Here is a 19,551-nt window from a genome sequence, read left to right as displayed (position 1 = left end):
ACAGGGGTTTAAAGCACCAGTGTCAGTGGCTGTCGTTGGAGCAGTTGTGGCAGTTTACTTTCTGTGTTGTACATTGTTGAGCTCTGACAGTAGCTTTGACTTATATCAGTAGTAAGGCATAGGAAATTCTCATTGGCCCACGAATATGCTAATTACTGGAGTTTATTAAGGGGGAAGTCTTATGTTAAGTCTTTGTGGTATATGTATATATTTTAGATCTTTCAAAGTCAGACCTTTAGAATATTATTATTGACTTCAAATTCCTCATTTATATAGTGTTTGCTTACATTAAGCCCTTACATCGATTTCTTTCATTGAAGAATATATCTCTGATGTATTTTTCACCTAGGGCCCTTTTTGAGAGGAAAGTGTGGGTGACAGGTGGGAGGGGTGACTATGATAGGGGTGACTTTGGCTTCAGGACTGCTGGTCCCACTGTAGCTATTGATCCTGCTCCAAGAAGCTGATGGCCACAATGTGTCACTGAGTGTAGACCTTGGGGTTTAGTGAGGTTTTTGAAGTTAATTCCAATATACTGAACAGACTTGGGATTTGAAGAGACTTTAAATCTGTCTCTTAATACTTATGTATTTTTTTAGTTATATATCTTTTGTGAATTTACCCTAGTGACAGAGTATATCAGTAACATAGTACCTTGGTAACAGAGTACCCTAGTGATAATGTGCCCCAGTGACAGAGTGCCCTAGTGACAGAGTACCCCAGTGATAGAATGCCCCAGTGACAGTGCCCCAGTGACAGAGTACCTCAGTGACAGAGTACCTCAGTGACAGAGTACCTCAGTGACAGAGTGCCCCAATGACAGAGTACCTCAGTGACAGAGTGCCCCAGTGACAGGCTACCTTAGTGACAGGTTACCCAGTGACGTTGTTATAGTATCTTTGAACATAAAATAGCTCAGTGCCACACGTCTTTAGGTAACTGGTTGAGAATTGCGCTAGGAATTTACATACTTATTTGCATAATTAGTGCCCATCTTAGTTTTACTCCTTTGCTGTTTGTTTGAGGGAAGCTTTCTGCTATACAGCCAGGGCTACCCCACACTGTGCTCTGTCTGCCTCTATCTCCTTGGTTCCGGGTTTTATTTTGTTTGGACACTGGTGTCGTATCATGATTGAAATGTTGGCCCCGTGACTGAATGGGCTGTAGTATTTTTGTTTTGTAATTACCTCTTATTAGACAAGAAGCAGTCTTCTAAGAGGACTGTTTGCCTAGTTTATACTGTCCATATTTGAGTTGTAATTAAGATGTCTGAAAAATCTACCCTCTTTGCTAGTTTTTAGAACTATTAGGCTATAACTTCGTTTTGCTGCAAGAATAGACTTCCTTTCTAGGCAAGACTGAAAGCACATTCTAGAATGCTGATCTGATTTGGAGGCACTTTTACTTCATGTATGAAGAAAACAAACAAAGTGACCTGGGTGTTTGTCATGGTGTCAGACTAACCCTGTCTTTCTCAAGGGATCTGCAGCAGAGCATTGCCAGAGAGCCCAGCGCTCCTTCCATCCCTCCGCCAGCATATCAGTCCTCCCCAGCAGGGGGACATGCGACAGCTCCAACTCCAGCGCCAAGAACCATGCCGGTGAGTAGGCCGGGTCTTCCATAGGCCAGGTCTTCCGTAGGCTAGGTCTTCTGCAACAGGTCGGCAGCTCTGAAGGCTGGCTGCAGTGAGGAAACTGGTGGTCCCGCCTCTGACCAGACCCAACCTTTTGATGCCTTCAGTGTGTAAACACAGCCAGTACTCATGAATTCTCTTGCGTGAGACAACAGCTTTAGAATGGACTTTCACTCACAAGGGAATGAAGTGCTGGAGACAGGTGCCCAGCCGTGTCCTCAGAAATGGCTACACAGACCTAGAGCATGTGGTGCAGACTCTGGGACCCCTGGGAGACCGGAGGGAAGTGTAGATGAGAACAAACAATTCACTCTGGTCTTTGTGGAGTGAGCCTTGATTTGAATTTGGTTCACAGAAGCAGCCATAGGAGACCTTTCCTTCAGGTGCCTAGGGAATCTTGGACCCCCTGGGTATTCTCTAGTCCTAGGGAACAGCTTGATTGTTCGGCTGATATGCCGAGGGCTGCTGTCTGGAGGGCTTGCGCTGTAAAGACAGCAGCTTCAGGTGGCTCTCCAGAAACACAGGAGAGAAAGCAGTGCTAACAATCACAGTTTCACTGCTACATATGCCACTGAGGGTTTTAAAAGTTTTCACAGGTTTGAAGACTTTTGTAAAAAGAATTTGGGGCCTGACAGAAGTAGTGTGTCTGAGTGTTGGCGGAGGCAGTGTGTAACTAGATGTCAGCACCAGGAAGAACTGTGGGTCTTCACAGATGTTGAGAGAGCCTCTACTCAGCCGCATGCTAGCGTAGAAAGCTGGTATCTAAGAGTGGCAGGTGAAGGAGTATCTGGTCGAATGTTCACACTGCCGTCTGCACTCTGTTGGTTTAGTTCTCCACTCTTTGAGACCCATACTTCACATTCTGTCACTCTTGTCTCTCTTCCAGCCTGCTAAGCCCCAGCCTCCAGCCCGGCCTCCACCTCCTGTGCTTCCTGCAAACCGAGTTCCTCCTGCTGCTGCTGCTACTGCCCCTGCAGGGGTGGGGACTGCTTCAGCAGCGCCGCCACAGACCCCTGGCTCTGCTCCCCCTCCGCAGGCTCAGGGACCACCGTATCCCACCTATCCAGGATATCCCGGGTAAGGCAGTGGCACCCTGTGTCACTAGAGATCGAGTAATTTCTAGCTGTGACTAATCTTTATGGCAGGTTTGTCCCTTTTTTCAACACAGGTTCATGAATTAGCCATGTCAGCTTGCCCAGAAATTAAAGATCATGTTATAATTACTTGTTTGAGTAGCTGAATAGCTATTTACTAGGTGTCTAGGATATATATTTTTATTTTTTGCATCTTACATTCATATAAATATATCTCTTCTGTTTGAAATTCAGTATATATTTTATGGCTGCCCTTATTTAAATGAAGCAAAGACAGGCCTTCTTTATATACTGGTGCTTGGAAATCTCAGTATCTAATAAACAGATGAATAGAAACTTAGACAGTTATGGGATACATTCAAAGGTTAGCCCTGTTTTGGGGGCATCATTCATTAGTTCATCTGTCTGTCAATCCATGCATGCATCCATGCATCCATGCATGCATCCATGCATCCATCCATGCATCCATCCATGCATCCATCCATCCATCCATGCATCCATCCATGCATCCATCCATGCACCTATCCATCCATCCATCCATCCATCCATGCATGCATGCATGCATGCATGCATCCATCCATCCATCCATCCATCCATCCATCCATCCATCCATCCATCCATCCATCCATCCATCCATCCATCGTGGTTCTGTCCTAGAAGAGTAGCCGGTTCTCTTAACTACTTGCCATCTCTCCAGCTCCACAGAGAAACATACTTAGAGAACTAGATTGCCTCGTTAAAACGAGCTGTCTCTGTCTTTATTCTGACGTTAATAGTTGGATTCAACATTATTATTTCCTGGGTAGTATTAAAAGTGTGATATTCTTTTTAATTAATGGTAGGAATGCTTTTTCTCTGTGTATCTTGAAAGAAGACCTTTGCCTCACTTCCCTTCCTCAGAAGAATGAAACAGAGGAAAGTGGCTCTTGGTGAGCGCTGACTCAAGTAGTGACTTGTGTCGCACTCTGGGGTCTGGTTTACCAACCAGTGTTTTGTTTTCTTGTCACCATCAGGTATTGCCAAATGCCCATGCCCATGGGCTACAACCCCTACACATATGGCCAGTACAATATGCCGTACCCACCGGTGTATCACCAGAGCCCCGGACAGGCTCCGTACCCAGGACCCCAGCAGCCTACCTACCCCTACCCTCAGCCCCCGCAGCAGTCATACTATCCACAGCAGTAATGCCACCATGCGCTGCTGGTTCAGATCAGAGCGACAGGACAGCGGCTGCCACCATGCTCTAAGCCACACTCTGGCCACTCGAGAATATCTCGCTCTCCTGATGCCTGTGGATGATTTCTGTCTGTGGATAAAACCGAAGGATGGGCCCCACCTCCACATTTGATCGCACTTGTGAGATTCTGCTGCTGTTGCAGCATAAACGCTAGCTATGATAGCAATGGAAAAATTACAGTTTCATAAAACGCTGAAAATGACAATTAAACCTGCAAGTGAAACATTTGAAATTAGCATACTTTATAAGATGAGGTTGGGACAAGGATGGCTTAAATACTGATATTTAAGGAAAAAGTTTTCTTTCTCTTGGTTTATTGATTTAGTTTAATTTCTATTATGATATTTTGCATAATCAAGGCATTGTAAATCTTATAATTTAAAAATAAATTACTTACGAACAGTTGTCATTGTTATGGTTTGTCATTGATTCTCATTGCTGTCTGATTCCTTTCTGGTGTTAGCCTCTCCTTTGTATGTTCACACGCTCCATGTACTGTGTTGGAATGCATGGACTGCAGGCTGGCAGTCGGTGAGGGCTGCCCTGAGAGCCCAAGCAGCACCAGCTTGTCTGCCATACTCTCCTTAGTCAGTCCTGTTGACACTGATTTTTAAAAGTCCTATAATGTGGGAGACACACACAATTGTTACCAAAGATTCTTCAAATAAATATAAAATTTGAAAGTATGTATTTAATGTTTTATTATTAGATTTTCCAAGAAAATAATGCAAATTCTGGTAATAATTCACTTCCCTTACCCATAATCTGGTCAAAGTGAGTAGTTTTAGCCGTACAGTGCCATCGGATGTGGTAGAGCCTGGCGAAAGCGCCTGTGCCTTTCTAGTCCTTGGCTCCATCTACTCTTGTCCTGTGATGGTGACTGTGAGCACAGTTATTGGAACAGATCTCCTTAACCCTTCTTTTCAAATTTCATATTACTATTTTTTTCTGTGACTCCTGGAAGCTGAGGTTATTCTGTAATCCAGGAGCATATAAGACAATTGTTGGGGACGCGTGCAAGCCCCAAAGCAGTGAGGTCTCGGGGGCTCTGCCTGTGTGAGGCTCTTGTCCAACAGAACAGGCGTACAGACAGATTTCCTAATCTGTGTTTGTCTTCTAAGTTTAATGCTGACATCTTGTTTATCATCTCGTTTAAATGATACTGTCACTTAGTCCTCGTTGCTCTCAATGACAATTCAGGCTGATATTTTCAAATGTAAGACTGAAGATACGATTGTACAAGGGAGTAAACTGGTTTAAATGTGTGTATTTAAAGCTCCGTGCTTTGTTGTATGCAGAAAACACAGACCGATCGCCTGGAATGTGGACATTGGCTTAAACCTCGGCAAAACGTAACAAACGTGCCATTGCTCAGCTTCAGTGCTCCGCGGTATTCAGTGTATGACACAGGTTTATTTGAATCCTCTGTAAATGGCATTTGAAATTTATATTCTCCCCTCCTGAGTTTCTTATACTGACATGAGACATCCCCCGAGTTAGGGAGTTCCCAGACTGCTAGTGTATTCCTTACTAATGCAAAACAACCACCAAAAGAAAAAAAAATAGAAAAAAGAAAAAAAAAAGTGGCCTGAATATTCTCTTGGGGAAAGGGGGTTGGAGGTCTAACGGGAAGGGCAAGTGCATCAGAGAGCCAAAGGGAGGAGGGGTCAGGCCGGCGGCCATTTCCTCCTGCCCTGTGCTATGCTTCCAGGCTCACAGAGGACAGTCAGCGGGGGAGGGCCCCTTCCAGTTGCCTCCCAGCTCAGCTCCTGAGGGAAGCCTCTTGCCAGGTGTCTCCTCCTTCACGATGCTCAGGATGCTCTGGTCTCGGGTCAGGTGCCCTTACCCTGCAGCGCTAACTTTGCCTTCTTAGGCCTGTTCAGTTTGCCTGGCGGGAAGCCTCCTCATGCGCCTGTTGTCTAGATGGTGTCCCTCACCATCAGCACACCCTAACCTGTGCTCCGTTGGCTGTGCTCTTTAGAACACACTGCAGAAGTTAGCACGCACGATGGCTGTTTACTCGGAGGTAGAGGGTTCCACTCTGGCTTACGTATGTTATCCCATGTTTATAATGAGACTTTCTGCAGCCTCTTAAGTGGAGGTGCCTGTCCCCAGGCCATGTATGTTGGCTTTTGAAGCCTCTTAAGAAGTGGATTACCTGCCAACTACTGAAGCTTTGTGGAGACACCAGTCAGAAGAGGGGAAGCCATCCAACTTGGATTTCCTGCCCCCAGCGATGGATGGGTGGCTTGACTACTCAGTGTGGTGTCGGTCTCTGAGCTGAAGAACTGTTTCTTTGTTCTTTGGTCCCTTTCTTGATTGAGTGGTCGCATGTCACACTGCATAGCAACCACTCTCTGAGACCCCGAGTCTATACCCCGGCACCTTTGCAATCGTGTCCCCCAGTATAACCCACCTCTGGCCCAGCCAGCTACCTTTCTAGTCAAGACAGATTCGCGGTATCTTTTTTTCCCCAATTGAGATTTACAGTTAGTAAATTTGTGTACATTTCCTAATTTTATGAACAGGTAAAATAGTAACCAGGCCTCAGTTTGCTAGTGGGAGTTTTTAAGTCGGTGACTAGTATGTCTTGAAGCCTTGCTACAGCCCCGCAGCCTGTCACTTCTCAGACGTGCAGTTGGTTGACCCATAGTGTGGAACCGGGCGCAGGCTGGGCACGGCCTTCCAAGAAGAGTTAAAATTGCTGGTTTAAGTACAGACTTTAGAGCTAAATGGAAGAGCAAAGAAGGAAAATTATATTTTTAACAAAAGAGAATATTCAGGCTTTATTTCTGGTATGAAATTTATATTTTTAAAGAATATATATCCTATATTATCACACCGGAGACTTTAGATTCCTTTCTGGTTACAGACATTGCTGGTAGTTGGATTCTATTTTTATTGTATTCATTTATTTCTCTTAGGGGGAAAATTGTAAAGAAACAAAGATTCCGGATGAATGTATCCTAGAAATAAAAGTTGAGAGATTCTTACTTCTGTGGAGTACGAATTCTTATTTAAAGTGTTTCTCCTCGAGCTTCAGTTTCTCCGACTGCCTCGACGATCTGTGGATTGGGCAGCGACACCCTCCGCCTAGTGTGTGAGAGTGCAAAGGAAGCCCCTTGGTTTGTGATAGCTGCCCAGCGCACGGTTTAACTGTACGGGCACACGGAGGCTCTCCCATACAGTGCGTTTTCTTCTCCAGACCTTTCCTTGGTCTAACTTTGGGGGAGGTCAACACGATCACCACAGTATTCACTTAGTTGGACAAGGGGTGGTAACGTGTGCTCCTCTTCTCTCCCCTCTTTATTTAATACACGTTGGTTATAAAAAATAATGCATGTGATTATGGCATTTCATATATGTATATCACGGGCTTTGATCACACACACACACACACACACACACACACACACACACGTGCACACGTGCCCTTTGTGTCTCCTCTAGGATCATGACCCAGCTGCCGTGAACAATGCCACAGCAAGCATGGGTTCAGGCACTCCTTCGGATGCTTAGATCTCCCGAGCACGTTCCCAGGAGAGGGACGGGGTGTCAGATGGTGGTTCTATTTTTATTTTCTCGAGTTCCTTTTTCACAGCACTTAGGCATTTACAGAAAGTTGAGCAGAAAGCACGGGTGTTTCCATGTCTCTCCACCCAGCTTCTATACACATTTTACATGAGTGTGGTTTATCCCCTCTATGAATGCATCAGTACTCACACGTTAACTAAAGTTCATAGTTCACATTAGGGCCCATTTCTGTCCCGAAAGATAGTTTTGCCAAAAGCATATGTATCCACCATTACAGCTTAATACGCAGAAAAGATTTACAGGCTCCCAGGTCCCTGTGTGTCAGCTACTGCCCCTCCCTCTTTAACTCCTGGTGACCCTTGGTCTTCACACTGAAGAGTTGGCATCATAGTCTACAGAAAGCCTTTTGAGGCTGTTTCCTCCCTGCGTCTTCATGGCGCAGCAGCACAGTGTGTGGATTTACCAGGACACATCCCGGCCCAGGTATCTACTCCTCTCTAGACAGATGCTGGGTGCTTTTAATTCTTGAGAACCAGGAGGAAATGTTCTTGTACAAGTGTGTGTGGCCATACAGTTTCAGAGTTACATTGCAACTTCTGGATAGACCGTAGACCGCTTTGAAAGAAACTGTTCTTTTCCAAAGTCTCTTTACTATTTTGTATCCCACCAGCAGTAATAGCTCCTATATTTCCCATTGTTGTCCGTAGTTATGTGATCTGTCGTTGGAATATGTGTGTGGTGGTAGGCCATTGCTTTGGACTCATAATTCCCTGAAGATGCTGATCATCCTCTCATTTTAAAGAAGATTATTTTGTTTTTTGTGAGTGTTTTGCCTGCAAGTATATATGTGCACTACACGTGTATGCCTATTGGCCATGGAGGCCAGAAGAAAGTGTGGGATCTGGAACCGGAGTTAACGATGCTGCCAGTCATTGGGTAGGCCCTGGGGATTAAATCCAGGTCCTGTGCAAGAGTGCCCAGTGCTTCTACCTGCAGAGGCAGCTTCTGAACTGAGTTCCTTTCTTACTGAGCTTTAAGGATTCTGTGCATATTTTAGATAGAGTTCCATTGTCAAGTGTATTTTGTATCTCCCCACCTCTCTCCGGTTTGGTGGCTTGCTTTATTATTTTGCTAACCTTCACAGTTCAAGTATTTATCTTAAAGTGAGCATTATAGAAATATGCCATATCCATGGCAAAGTTAAGAAATTCAACATTTAAAAACTTTTATAAAAGGCCTCGGAAATAAGAGCATCACCTTCTTCATACACCTCCTTTACACACCCCCTTCACATACCTCTACACGCCTCCTTTACACACCTCCTTTGCACACCTCCTTTGTACACCTTTACACACCTTATTTGCACACCTTTACACACCTCCTTTATACACCTTTACACATCTCCTTTGCACACCTTTACACACCTCCTTTGCACACCTTTACACACCTTTACACACCTTTGCACACCTTTATATACCTCCTTTACACACTTTTGCACACTTCCTTTACACACCTTCTTTACAGGCTTTTTCTGTGAAAGTATGCTTTTGTCAGTCAAAAAAAAAAGTCCACGAACCCTGCATCACCTACATTTTCCTCCTCCTGGACCCTAGGAGTTTATTGGTCAGTGTTTTACATGTAAATTAACATTTTTGCCAACGCAGAATTCTAGACTGGGGTTGTCATTTCTTTTCAACATGAACATCTCCCTGCACCGTTTCCTTTCCTGAGCATTTGTGTAAGGAGTTCCAGTGAATTCCACACTGGAGCTCACCTCTGACGTTTAGGATCTCCTGGGTTTTCTGCAGTCTGAGGTGTATGTTCTCACAGTTCTCTGAGCTTCTCCATCTTGTGTTCCTCACGTCTTTGCAGAACTTTCCAGCACACTGCTGTTACAGAGACAGGGTTTTGTGTGTCTGTTTAGCCCAGGCTGGCCTTGACCTCCTGATCCTCTTGCTAGGTGCTGCCCCCCTTCTCCAGTGTTGGGAATTGCAGGCATGTTCCTGTACATGCTGGATGTTCTGGAATTGCTCTTTCCCTGACCTGGTGCAATATGTTCTCTTAGCCAGGTCCACTTACAGCATACCCCACAGTTTGTAGATGCATACTACCAGCACATTCTTTCTCTCCATACATATACAGGGGAGTTTCTGTTGGTGTAGTTTCATTGCAGGTTTATTTAGTGTGCCCCTACATACCCCGGGCCTCCCAGTCTGTATTCAACCTACTAGCATGTTTTCTTTGTGTGGTGCTGGGAGTTGAACCCTGGGCTTCAGACGTGCTAGGCAAATATTCTACCACTGAGTTGAGGTCTCTCCATCTCTGTTACATGGCTTTTGGTTTCCAGCAAGGACACAGATCCTGATCTGTGCACTTGACTCATTCTTGTACACTGTCCATTTTCTCTCAGTAATTACTTAAAATTCGTACCGAAAGGTTCCTCAGACCCTTGTCATTTCTGCTTCTATTGCTGCGTTTGTTCCTTCAGATTCTGCCTTTCAGCATGTATCGTTGACACTGTATATTGGATAAAGGGACAGAAATAGAGCACTGTAGGATCAGGGTTAATGCTCGTCTGACTTGGCCACTGGTTACAGTTTATCGTGACTGTTGAGTCTTCATTTTTAAAATCACTATTATTTATGTGTATGTACATGTGTATATGTCTTCCCAAGGAGGCCAGAGTGGCATCGACTTCCTGAAGATGCAATTCCAAGCAGTAGTGAGTTACTTGATGTGGATGCTGGGAATTGAACTTGGTCCTCTGCAAGAACAATATGTTCTCTTAGCCAGGGAGCCACTTACATACATACATACATACATACATACATACATACATACATACATACATATACACATACATATATACATATACACACAGATACACACATATACATACATACATACATATATACACATGCACACATACATACACACGTACATACATACATATATACATACATACATATTTTAAGTGGCTTTGCTTTCCCTAGGAGCACCTTAAATTAGACCTCAGATTACCTCAGTGGTAGCTCTTTATGGCCATACCATACAGGAGCACTCTTGGTGTGGTAAGGTGACCACGTGGGTTAAATGTCCTGAGAAGACCCTGGGTCTAAAGCCAAAACCCTGAGCTATGATCCCATCCTGCTTTTTTCCCATGGAGTCCTAGGATAGAAGGGCTTAGATTGGATGTACCCCATGGTCCATTTTTAGTGTGTGTGTGTGTGTGTGTGTGTGTGTGTGTAGCATGTATAGGTAAATGCATGTCTAAGGTTTACCAACGCTGTGATGACACACGGTGACTAGAGCGACCTGGGGAGAAAAGAATTCATTTGGCTTACACTTCCACATCATTGTTCATCATCGAGGAAAGTCAGGACGAACAGTTAGGCAGAGCAGGACCCTGGAGGCCGGAGCTGATGCAGAGGTCATGGAGGGGTGCTGCTTACTGGCTTGCTCCTCATGGCTTGCTCAGCCTGCGTTCTTCTAGAAGCCAGCACTACCAGTCCAGGGATAGCACCACCTACAATGAACTTGACCCTCTCACATCCATCTCTCGTTTTTTAAAAATGCCCCACAGGCTTGCCTACAGCAAAATCTTACGTAGACATTTCCTCGGGTGCGGTTCCCTCCTCTCACATAGATGATTGATTAGAACTCCTGTCGAGTTGACATAAAACTAACTAGCTTAGTGTGGTCAAGTCCACGTGCCTTGTGTTCTGTGCAGGTCAGAAGTCAATGCTGGGCGTTTTCTTCTTTTGTTCTCCAACTCTGATTCATTTTTTAAAATTGGATTTTCTTTATTTACATTTCAAATGTTATCCCCGGGTTGGGGATTTAGCTCAGCGGTAGAGCGCTTGCCTAGGAAGCACAAGGCCCTGGGTTCGGTCCCCAGCTCCAAAAAAAAAAAAAAAAAGAATCAAATGTTATCCCCTTTCCCGGTATCCTGTCCATAAGCCCCCTATCCCATGCTCCCTCCCTCTGCTTCTATGAAGGTGTTCCCTCACCCATCCACCAACCCCTTCCCGCCTCCCCGCCTTGACAATCTCTCACACTGGGGCATCGAGCCTTGGCAGGACCAAGGGTTTCTCCTCCCATTGGTGCCCAACAAGGCCATCCTCTGCTACATATGCAGCTGGAGCCATGGGTCTGTCCATGTGTATTCTTTGGATGGTGGGACCCTGGGAGCTCTGGTTGGTTGGTATTGTTGTTCTTATGGGGTTGCAAACCCCTTCAGCTCCTTCAATCCTTTCTCTAACGTCTCCATTGGGGACCCTGTTCTCAGTTCAATGGTTGGCTGCGAGCATCTGCCTCTTTATTTGCCATGCTCTGACTGTGCCTCTCAGGAGACAGCTGTATCAGGCTCCTGTCAGCTTGCACTTCTTAGCATCAGCAATATTATCTGGGTTTAGTGTCATATATGGGTTGGATCCCCAGGTGGGACAGTCTCTGGATGGTCACTCGTTCAGTCTCTGCTTCAACCTTTGTCTCCATCTTTCCTCTATGAATATTTTTGTTTCCCCTTCTAAGAAGGACTGAAGCATCCACGCTTTGGTTGTCCTTCTTGAGCTTCATGTGGTCTGTGGATTGTATCTTGGGTAATCCAAGCTTTGGGCTAATATCCATTGATCAGTGAATGTATACCCTGTGTGTGTGTGTGTGTGTGTGTGTGTGTGTGTGTGTGTGTGTGTGTGTGTGTGTGTGTTTTTTTCTATGAATTTCATGTGCTGAGTAATACTCCATTGTGTAGATGTACCACATTTTCTGTATCTATTCCTCCGCTGGTTCTTTCTATTTTTCTGGCTATTATAAATAAGGCAGACTGATTTCCCTGGAGTGGTATAGTGGTTTTCTGAGGAACCCAGATTTCAATCCCAATCCCAAACAATGAAGGAGTGTTCTCTTTCTCCACATACTGGCCAGCATCTGTTGTCACCTGAGTTTTTGATCTTAGCCATTCTGACTGGTACGAGGTGGAATCTCAGGGTTGTTTTGATTTGCATTTCCTTGATGACTAAGGATGTTGAACGTTTCTTTAGGTGCTTCTCAGCCATTTGATATTCCTCAGCTGAGAATTCTTTGTTTATCTCTGCATCACATTTTTAATAGGGTTATTTGATTCTCTGGAGTCTAACTTCTTGAGTTCTTTGTATATAGTGGATAGTAGCCCTCTATCTGATGTAGGATTGTTAAAGATCCTTTCCCAATCTGTTGGTTGCCATTTTGTCCTAATGACAGAGTCCTTTGCCTTACAGACACTTTGCAATTTTATGAGGTCCCATTTGTCGACTCTTATCTTAAAGCATAAGCCATTGGTGTTTTGTTCAGGAAAATTTCCCCAGTGCTCATGTGTTTGAGGCTGTTTTTCTTCTTCCCCACGTTTTCTTCTATTAGTTTGAGTGTATCTGGTTTTATGTGAAGGTCCTTGATCCACTTGGACTTGAGCTTTGTATAGGGCGATAAGCATGAATCGATTTGTATTCTTTTACATGCTGACCTCCAGTTGAACCAGCACCATTTGCTGAAAATGCTATCTTTTTTTTTCCACTGGATGGTTTTAGCTCCTTTGCCAAAGATCAAGTGACCATAGATGTGTGAGTTCGTTTCTGGGTCTTCAATTCTACTCCATTGATCTACCCGCCTGTCTCTGTACCAATACAATACTGTTTTGTTTTGTTTTTTTTAAATCACTATTGCTCTGTAATATACAGCCTGAGATCAGGGATGGTGTTTCCCCCAGAAGTTCTTTTATTGTTGAGAATAGTTTTTGATATCCTGGATTTTTTGTTATTCTAAATGAATTTGCAAATTGCTCTTTCTAATTTTATGAAGAATTGAGTTGGAATTTTGATGGGGATTGCATTGAATCTGTAGATTGCTTTTGATAAGATGGCCATTTTTACAATATTAATCCTGCCAATCCATGAGTATGGGAGTTCTTTTCATCTTCTGAGATCTTCTTCAGTTTCTTTCTTCAGAGACTTGAAGTTCTTGTCATACAGAACTTTCACTTGCTTGGTTAGTCACACCGTGGTATTTTGTAACACTTGTGACTGTTGTGAAGGGTGTCATTTCCCTAATTTCTTTTTCAGCCTGTTTGAGTAGAGGAAGGCTACTGATTTGTTTGAGTTAATTTTGTATCCAGCCACTTTGCTGAAGTTGTTTATTAGATTTAGGAGTTCTCTGGTGGAATTTTTGGGGTCACTTAAGTATACTATCATATCATCTGCAAATAGTGATATTTTGACTTCTTCCTTTCCAATTTGTATCCTTTTGACCTCCTTTCGTTGTCTGATTGCTCTGGCTAGGACTTCAAGAACTATATTGAATAGGTAGAGAGAGGGGCAGCCTTGTTTAGTCCCTGATTTTAGTGGGATTGCTTCAAGTTTCTCTCCATTTAGTTTGAGGTTGGCTACTGGTTTGCTGTATATTACTTTTACTATGTTTAGGTATGGGCCTTGAGTTCTTGACCTTTCCAGGACTTTTAACATAAAGGGGTGTCATATTTTGTCAAATGCTTTCTCAGCATCTAATGAGAGGATCATGGGTGTTTTTCTTTGAGTTTGTTTATATAGTGGATTATGTTGATGGATTTCCGAATATTGAACCATCCCTGCATTCCTGGGATGAAGCCTATTTGATTATGATGGATGATCGTTTTGATGTGTTCTTGAATTTGGTTTGCAAGAATTTTATTGAGTAATTTTCCATTGATATTCATAAGGGAAATTGGTCTGAAGTTTTCTTTCTTTGTTGGGGCTTTGTGTGGTTTAGGTATAAGAGTAATTGTGACTTCATAGAAGGAATTTGGTAGTGCTCCATCTGTTTCAATTTTGTGGAATAGTTTGGACAATATTGGTGTGAGGTCTTCTATGAAGGTCTGATAGAATTCTGCACTAAACCCATCTGGTCCTGGGTTTATTTGGTTGGGAGACTTTTAATGACTGCTTCTATTTCTTATATTTTTGATTGTGAGCCTAGCCTTTAACAGCTGAGCCATCTCTCCAGCCCTGCTTCTATTTCTTTAGGAGTTATGGGACTGTTTAGATGGTTAACATTGGTACCCGGTATCTGTCTACAAAATTGTCCATTTCATCCAGACTTTCCAGTTTTGTTGAGTATAGGCTTTTGTAGTAGGATCTGATGATTTTTTGAATTTACTCAGTTTCTGTTGATAATGTCTGCCTTGTCATTTCTGATTTTGTTAATTTGGATACTGTCTCTGTGCCCTCTGGCTAGTCTGGCTAGAGGTTCATCTATCTTGTTGATTTTTTTTTAAAGAACCAGCCCCTGGTTTTGTTGATTCTTTGTATAGTTCTTTTTGTTTCTGCTTGATTTATTTCAGGCCTGAGTTTATTTCCTGCTATCTACTCCTCTTGGGTGTATTTGCTTCTTTTTGTTCTAGAACTTTTGGATGTGCTGTCGAGCTGCTAGTGTATGCTCTCTCCTGTTTCTGTTTGGAGGCACTCAGAGCTATGAGTTTTCCTCTTAGCACTGCTTTCATTATGTCCCATAAGTTTGGGTATGTTGTGCCTTCATTTTCATTAAATTCAAAAAGTCCTTTAATTTCTTTTTTTTTTTCTTCCTTGACCAATTTATCATTGAGTAGAGCGTTGTCCATGTGTATGTGAGCTATCTGTCGTTTTTGTTGTTATTGAAGATCAGGCTTAATCCATGGTGATATGATAGGATGCATGGGATTATTTCAGTCTTCTTGTATCTGTTGAGGCCTGTTTTGTGACCAATTATATGGTCAATTTTTGAGAAGGCACCATGAGGTGCTGAGAAGGTATATTCTTTTGTTCTATAGATATCTGTTAAGTTCAGTTGGTTCCTAACTTCTGTTAGTTTCTCTGTGTGTCTGTTTAGTTTCTGTTTCCATGATCTGATCATTGATGAAAATGGGATTGTGAAGTCTCCCACTGTTATTATGGGAGGTGCAATGTGTGCTTTGAACTTTAGTAAGGTTTCTTTTATGAGTGTAGGTGCCCTTGCATTTGGAGCACAGATATTCAGAATTGAGAGTTCATCTTGATGGATTTTTTCCCTTTGATGAATATGAAGCGTCCTTCCTTATCTTTTTAAATAACTTGTGGTTGAAAGTCTATTTTATTTGATATTAGAATGACTACTCCAACTTGTTTCTTGGAACCATTTGCTTGGAAAATTGTTTTCTAGCCTTTTACTCTGAGATACTGTCTGTCTTTGTCACTGAAGTGCATTTCCTGTGTGCAGCAAAATGCTGTGTCCTGTTTACGTATCCAGTCTGCTAGTCTATGTCTTTTATTGGGGAATTGAGTCCATTGATGTTGAGAGATCTTAGGGACCAATCATTGTTGATTCCTGTTATTTTCCTTGTTAGAAGTGGAATTATGTTTGTGTGGCTATCTTCTTTTGGGTTAGTTGAAAGATTACTTTCTTGCTTTTTCTAGGATGTAGTTTCCCTCCTTGTGTTGGAGTTTTCCATCTATTATCCTTTGTAGGGCTGGATTTGGGGAAAGGTATTGTGTAAATTTAGTTTTGTCATGGAATATCTTGGTTTCTCTATCTATGTTAATTGAGAGTTTTGCTGGATATAGTACCCTGGGCTGGCATTTGTGTTCTCTTAGGGTCTGCATGACATCTGCCCAGGATCTTCTGGCTTTCATAGTCTTTGGTGAGAAGTCCGGTGTGATACTGATAGGTCTGCCTTTATATGTTACTTGACTTTTCTCTTACTGATTTTAATATTCTTTCTTTGTTTTGTGCATTTGGTGTTTTGACTATTATGTGACAGGAGGAATTTCTCTTCTGGTCCAATCTATTTGGAGTTTGGAGTCCTCTTGTATGTTTATGGGCATCTCTTTCTTTAGGTTAGGGAAGTTTTCTTCTATGATTTTGTTGAAGATATTTACTGGCGCTTTAAGCTGGGAATCTTTGCTCTCTTCTACACCTATTGTCCTTAGGTTTGGTCTTCTCATTGTGTCTTGGATTTCCTAGATGTTTTGGGTTAGGAGCTTTTTGCATTTTGCATTTTCTTTGACAGTTGTGTCAATGTTTTCTATGGTATCTTCTGCCCCTGAGATTCTCTCTTCTATCTCTTGTATTCTGTTCATAATGCTTGCATCTCTGACTCCTGATCTCTTTCCTAGGTGTTGTCTCCCTTTGTGATTTCTTTATTGTTTCTATTTCCAGTTTTAGATCCTGGCTGGTTTTGTTCAATTCCTTCACCTGTTTGTTTGTGTTTTCCTGTAATTCTTTAAGGGATTTTTGTGTTTCCTCTTTAAGGGCTTCTATCTGTTTACCTGTGTTGTCCTGTATGTCTTTAAGGGAGTTATTTATGTCCTTCTCAAAGTCCTCTAACATCATCATGAGTTGTGATTTTTAAATCAAAATCTTGCTTTTCTGGTATGTTGGGGTATCGAGGGCTTGCTGTGGTGGGGGAATTGGGCTCTGATGATGACAAGTGGCCTTGGTTTCTGTTGCTTAGGTTCCTGCTCTTGCCTCACCATCTGGTTCTCTCTAGTCTTGCTGTCTCTGACAGTGGCTTGACCCTCCTGTAAGCCTGTGTGTTAGCATTCCTGGGAGACCAGCTCTCTCCTGGTGGGATCTGGGTACAGAGAGTTGTGGCGCAGAATCTGCTCAGGGCACAGACAAAAACTGGCAGGATCCTGTCCCAGACTTCTCCTCAGTCCCCTTGACCTGACATCTCCAGGCGGGTCCTGTGGAGCAGAAGTGTTGGTCTTACCTGTGCTCTCAGGTGTGTCAGCACTCCTGGGACACCAGCTTTCTCCCAGTGGGATCTGGGTATAGAGGGCTGTGGCACAGGGTCAGCTCAGGGCTCAGGCAGGGACTGGAAGCTCATTTTGTAAATTTTATTTTTGTCGGAGTAGAAGAATCATGGCCCCGAGAAGAGAGTGTCTGGGCTTGGGATATGGTGGAACTGGGCTTGCAACATGATTAAAAGTTAAAGTTTCTAAAGTTTCTCTTTCTTTGGAGTTTATTTATAATCTCTCATGAATAGCTTTTGTTCCTATCCACTTGTTCGTCTGTCTGTCCATCTGTCAGTTAGACCATCCACCCACCCATCATTGTTTTCCCATATCCAATCACTCAAAATTATTTGTTTGGGCCTCGGGATGTAGATCCGTTGGTAGAGTGCGGGCCTAGTGGCCACAAGCCATGGGTCTGGATTATGCAGTAGGGCACAAGGCTGTAGCCTATAATCCCAAAACTCAGGAAGTAGAGGAAGGACGAGAAGTTCAAGGTCATCCAGGGTCATCGTTTGGCTAAGGAGCAGGTCTGAGATCCGCCTGGACCACTGTTGAGACCCTCTCTTCGGAGACCTCCCCACACCCACTTTTTTATCTTGCCAGGTGTAGTGGCACATACATTTGACCCTGGCACTTGGGAGGGAATGGATGAAGATCTCTGTGAGTTTGAGGTCAGCCTGGTCTACTCAGGACAGCCAGAGCTACACACAGAAGCCCTGTCTCAAAACAACAGCAACAAAAACAAACTAAAAGGGAGAGATAGATAGATAGATAGATAGATAGATAGATGATAGAATATATCAAAAGTAACCAAACTAAATAATTGCACGCCGACAGATTACGTATATTCTAGGTTCCAGGGATATTTCAGCTGCTTGGTATTTGCATTTTGAGCAAGAGTGAGGTTGAAGGAGAAAGCTTGAAGGTGAATACTGTATTAAAATGTGTGAGGCAAGTATGATAACCTCTATGGAAACCCTTCCCTGTGTGGAGCAGTCATAGGTGCAAGTGGGAGCTGGTCTCTATGTCTAAGAGTTAAAGATAAGATCTGCTGGTGTGTGTGTGTGTGTGTGTGTGTGTGTGTGTGTGTGTGTGTGTGTGTGTGTGTGTTTGTGTCATAGTGGTATTTGGACATTCTGTCATTCTTTCTGTGAGGTGAAATGCTCACAGCCAAGAGGACAGGGTTTGTGTCCATCCAGGGCAGCGTGGCACCTGCACCACTGGCTGACTGTGTGAAGATCCAGAGATCACTAAGACCGTTTCTCACCACCCCAGAAGATGTGCTTCAGAGCTGGAAGCCAGATACTTCAGAATGTTTCTCAGTCGGTGGGCTTAGCTCATAGCCACTTCCTGCATCCGGCCATGTCCAGTGGCAGAAGCTTTTACTACTGCTAGTGTGTGAGCATGTGTGCAATGGCTCAGGTCTGGAGGGCAGAGGACACCCACCATGTGGAGTTGTTTCTAGCCTTCCACCTTTGTGTGAATCCCAGTGATTGAATTCAGGTCAGCCTTGCCCAGAGAGCACCTCCAATCCTTGACTCATCTTGCTATCGAGGAAGACGTATTTCTGCTGTGCAAACTTGCACTTTGGTCTGATGCTTCCACAAAGCTGATTCTGATGTATCAGTTGAGGGAAAGGGGGAGATTGCGGCCACAGCTGACAGAATTCACTAGTCTTTTGGGTGTGGAATAAGAAGTGCAATCCCACAGGTGACCACTAGATGGAGACATCTCACAATGTATGTTTCAAGACCTCGCAGCAGGGATTTCTTTATTCTTCTGGCCTCTTAGCCCTTGTTCTAAAATTGGTTCAAGTTTTCCTTAGAGTTAACAGTGTGATTGGAGCCCTGTGATGAGGCTCTGTGGTGGCTCCCCACCAGGAGCTGAAGAATTCTTGTCTTGTGAATCCAGGAAGGATAGATGAAAGAGTGGGTTCCCCAGGGCTAGGTGAGAACATGTAGGTTAGCTTCAAGGCGCTCCCTCTCCCTCTTCTCTTACCCTCCCAACCCCCCGCCCCGTGCTGCTGCCCCGCGCATCCACACCCACCCTAAACCTTGCAGATGCAGCAAGCGGAGAAGATACTTATTTTGTTATTCTTCGATGAACAGGCACATAGCTAGAGGGTTTCTGTTAATACAGCCTCTTAATGTGGGTTAAGACACTGCAGGTTTCACAGCACAAATATGTCTGCCTCGATAGCAAGACGGACTGGGGTGCTTTCGGTGCAAATTGACCTGAGTTCAATCACTGGGAACCACATAAGGGTGTGTGTGTGTGTGTGTGTGTGTGTGTGTG

General features: G+C 43.7%; 1 protein-coding gene across 2 annotated transcripts in view; it reads left to right on the top strand.

The window, feature by feature from the left end:
• Pdcd6ip (programmed cell death 6 interacting protein) overlaps nt 1–6,960 on the top strand; it is a 54,774-nt gene extending 47,814 nt beyond the window's left edge. For both annotated transcript variants that reach the window (XM_032910945.1, XM_032910946.1), the window contains exons 16-18: nt 1,480–1,600; nt 2,520–2,710; nt 3,741–6,960. In XM_032910945.1, the coding sequence (XP_032766836.1) occupies nt 1,480–1,600; nt 2,520–2,710; nt 3,741–3,915 (487 nt within the window). In that variant the 3' untranslated portion in view covers nt 3,916–6,960. The remainder of the gene's footprint in view (nt 1–1,479; nt 1,601–2,519; nt 2,711–3,740) is intronic.
• The last annotated feature ends 12,591 nt before the right edge of the window (nt 6,961–19,551 follow it).

Source organism: Rattus rattus, chromosome 8, assembly GCF_011064425.1.
Source record: "Rattus rattus isolate New Zealand chromosome 8, Rrattus_CSIRO_v1, whole genome shotgun sequence".
Lineage (NCBI taxonomy): Eukaryota > Metazoa > Chordata > Mammalia > Rodentia > Muridae > Rattus > Rattus rattus.
Note: the sequence above shows the minus strand (reverse complement) of the source record. Positions and strands in the feature narration are given on the sequence as shown.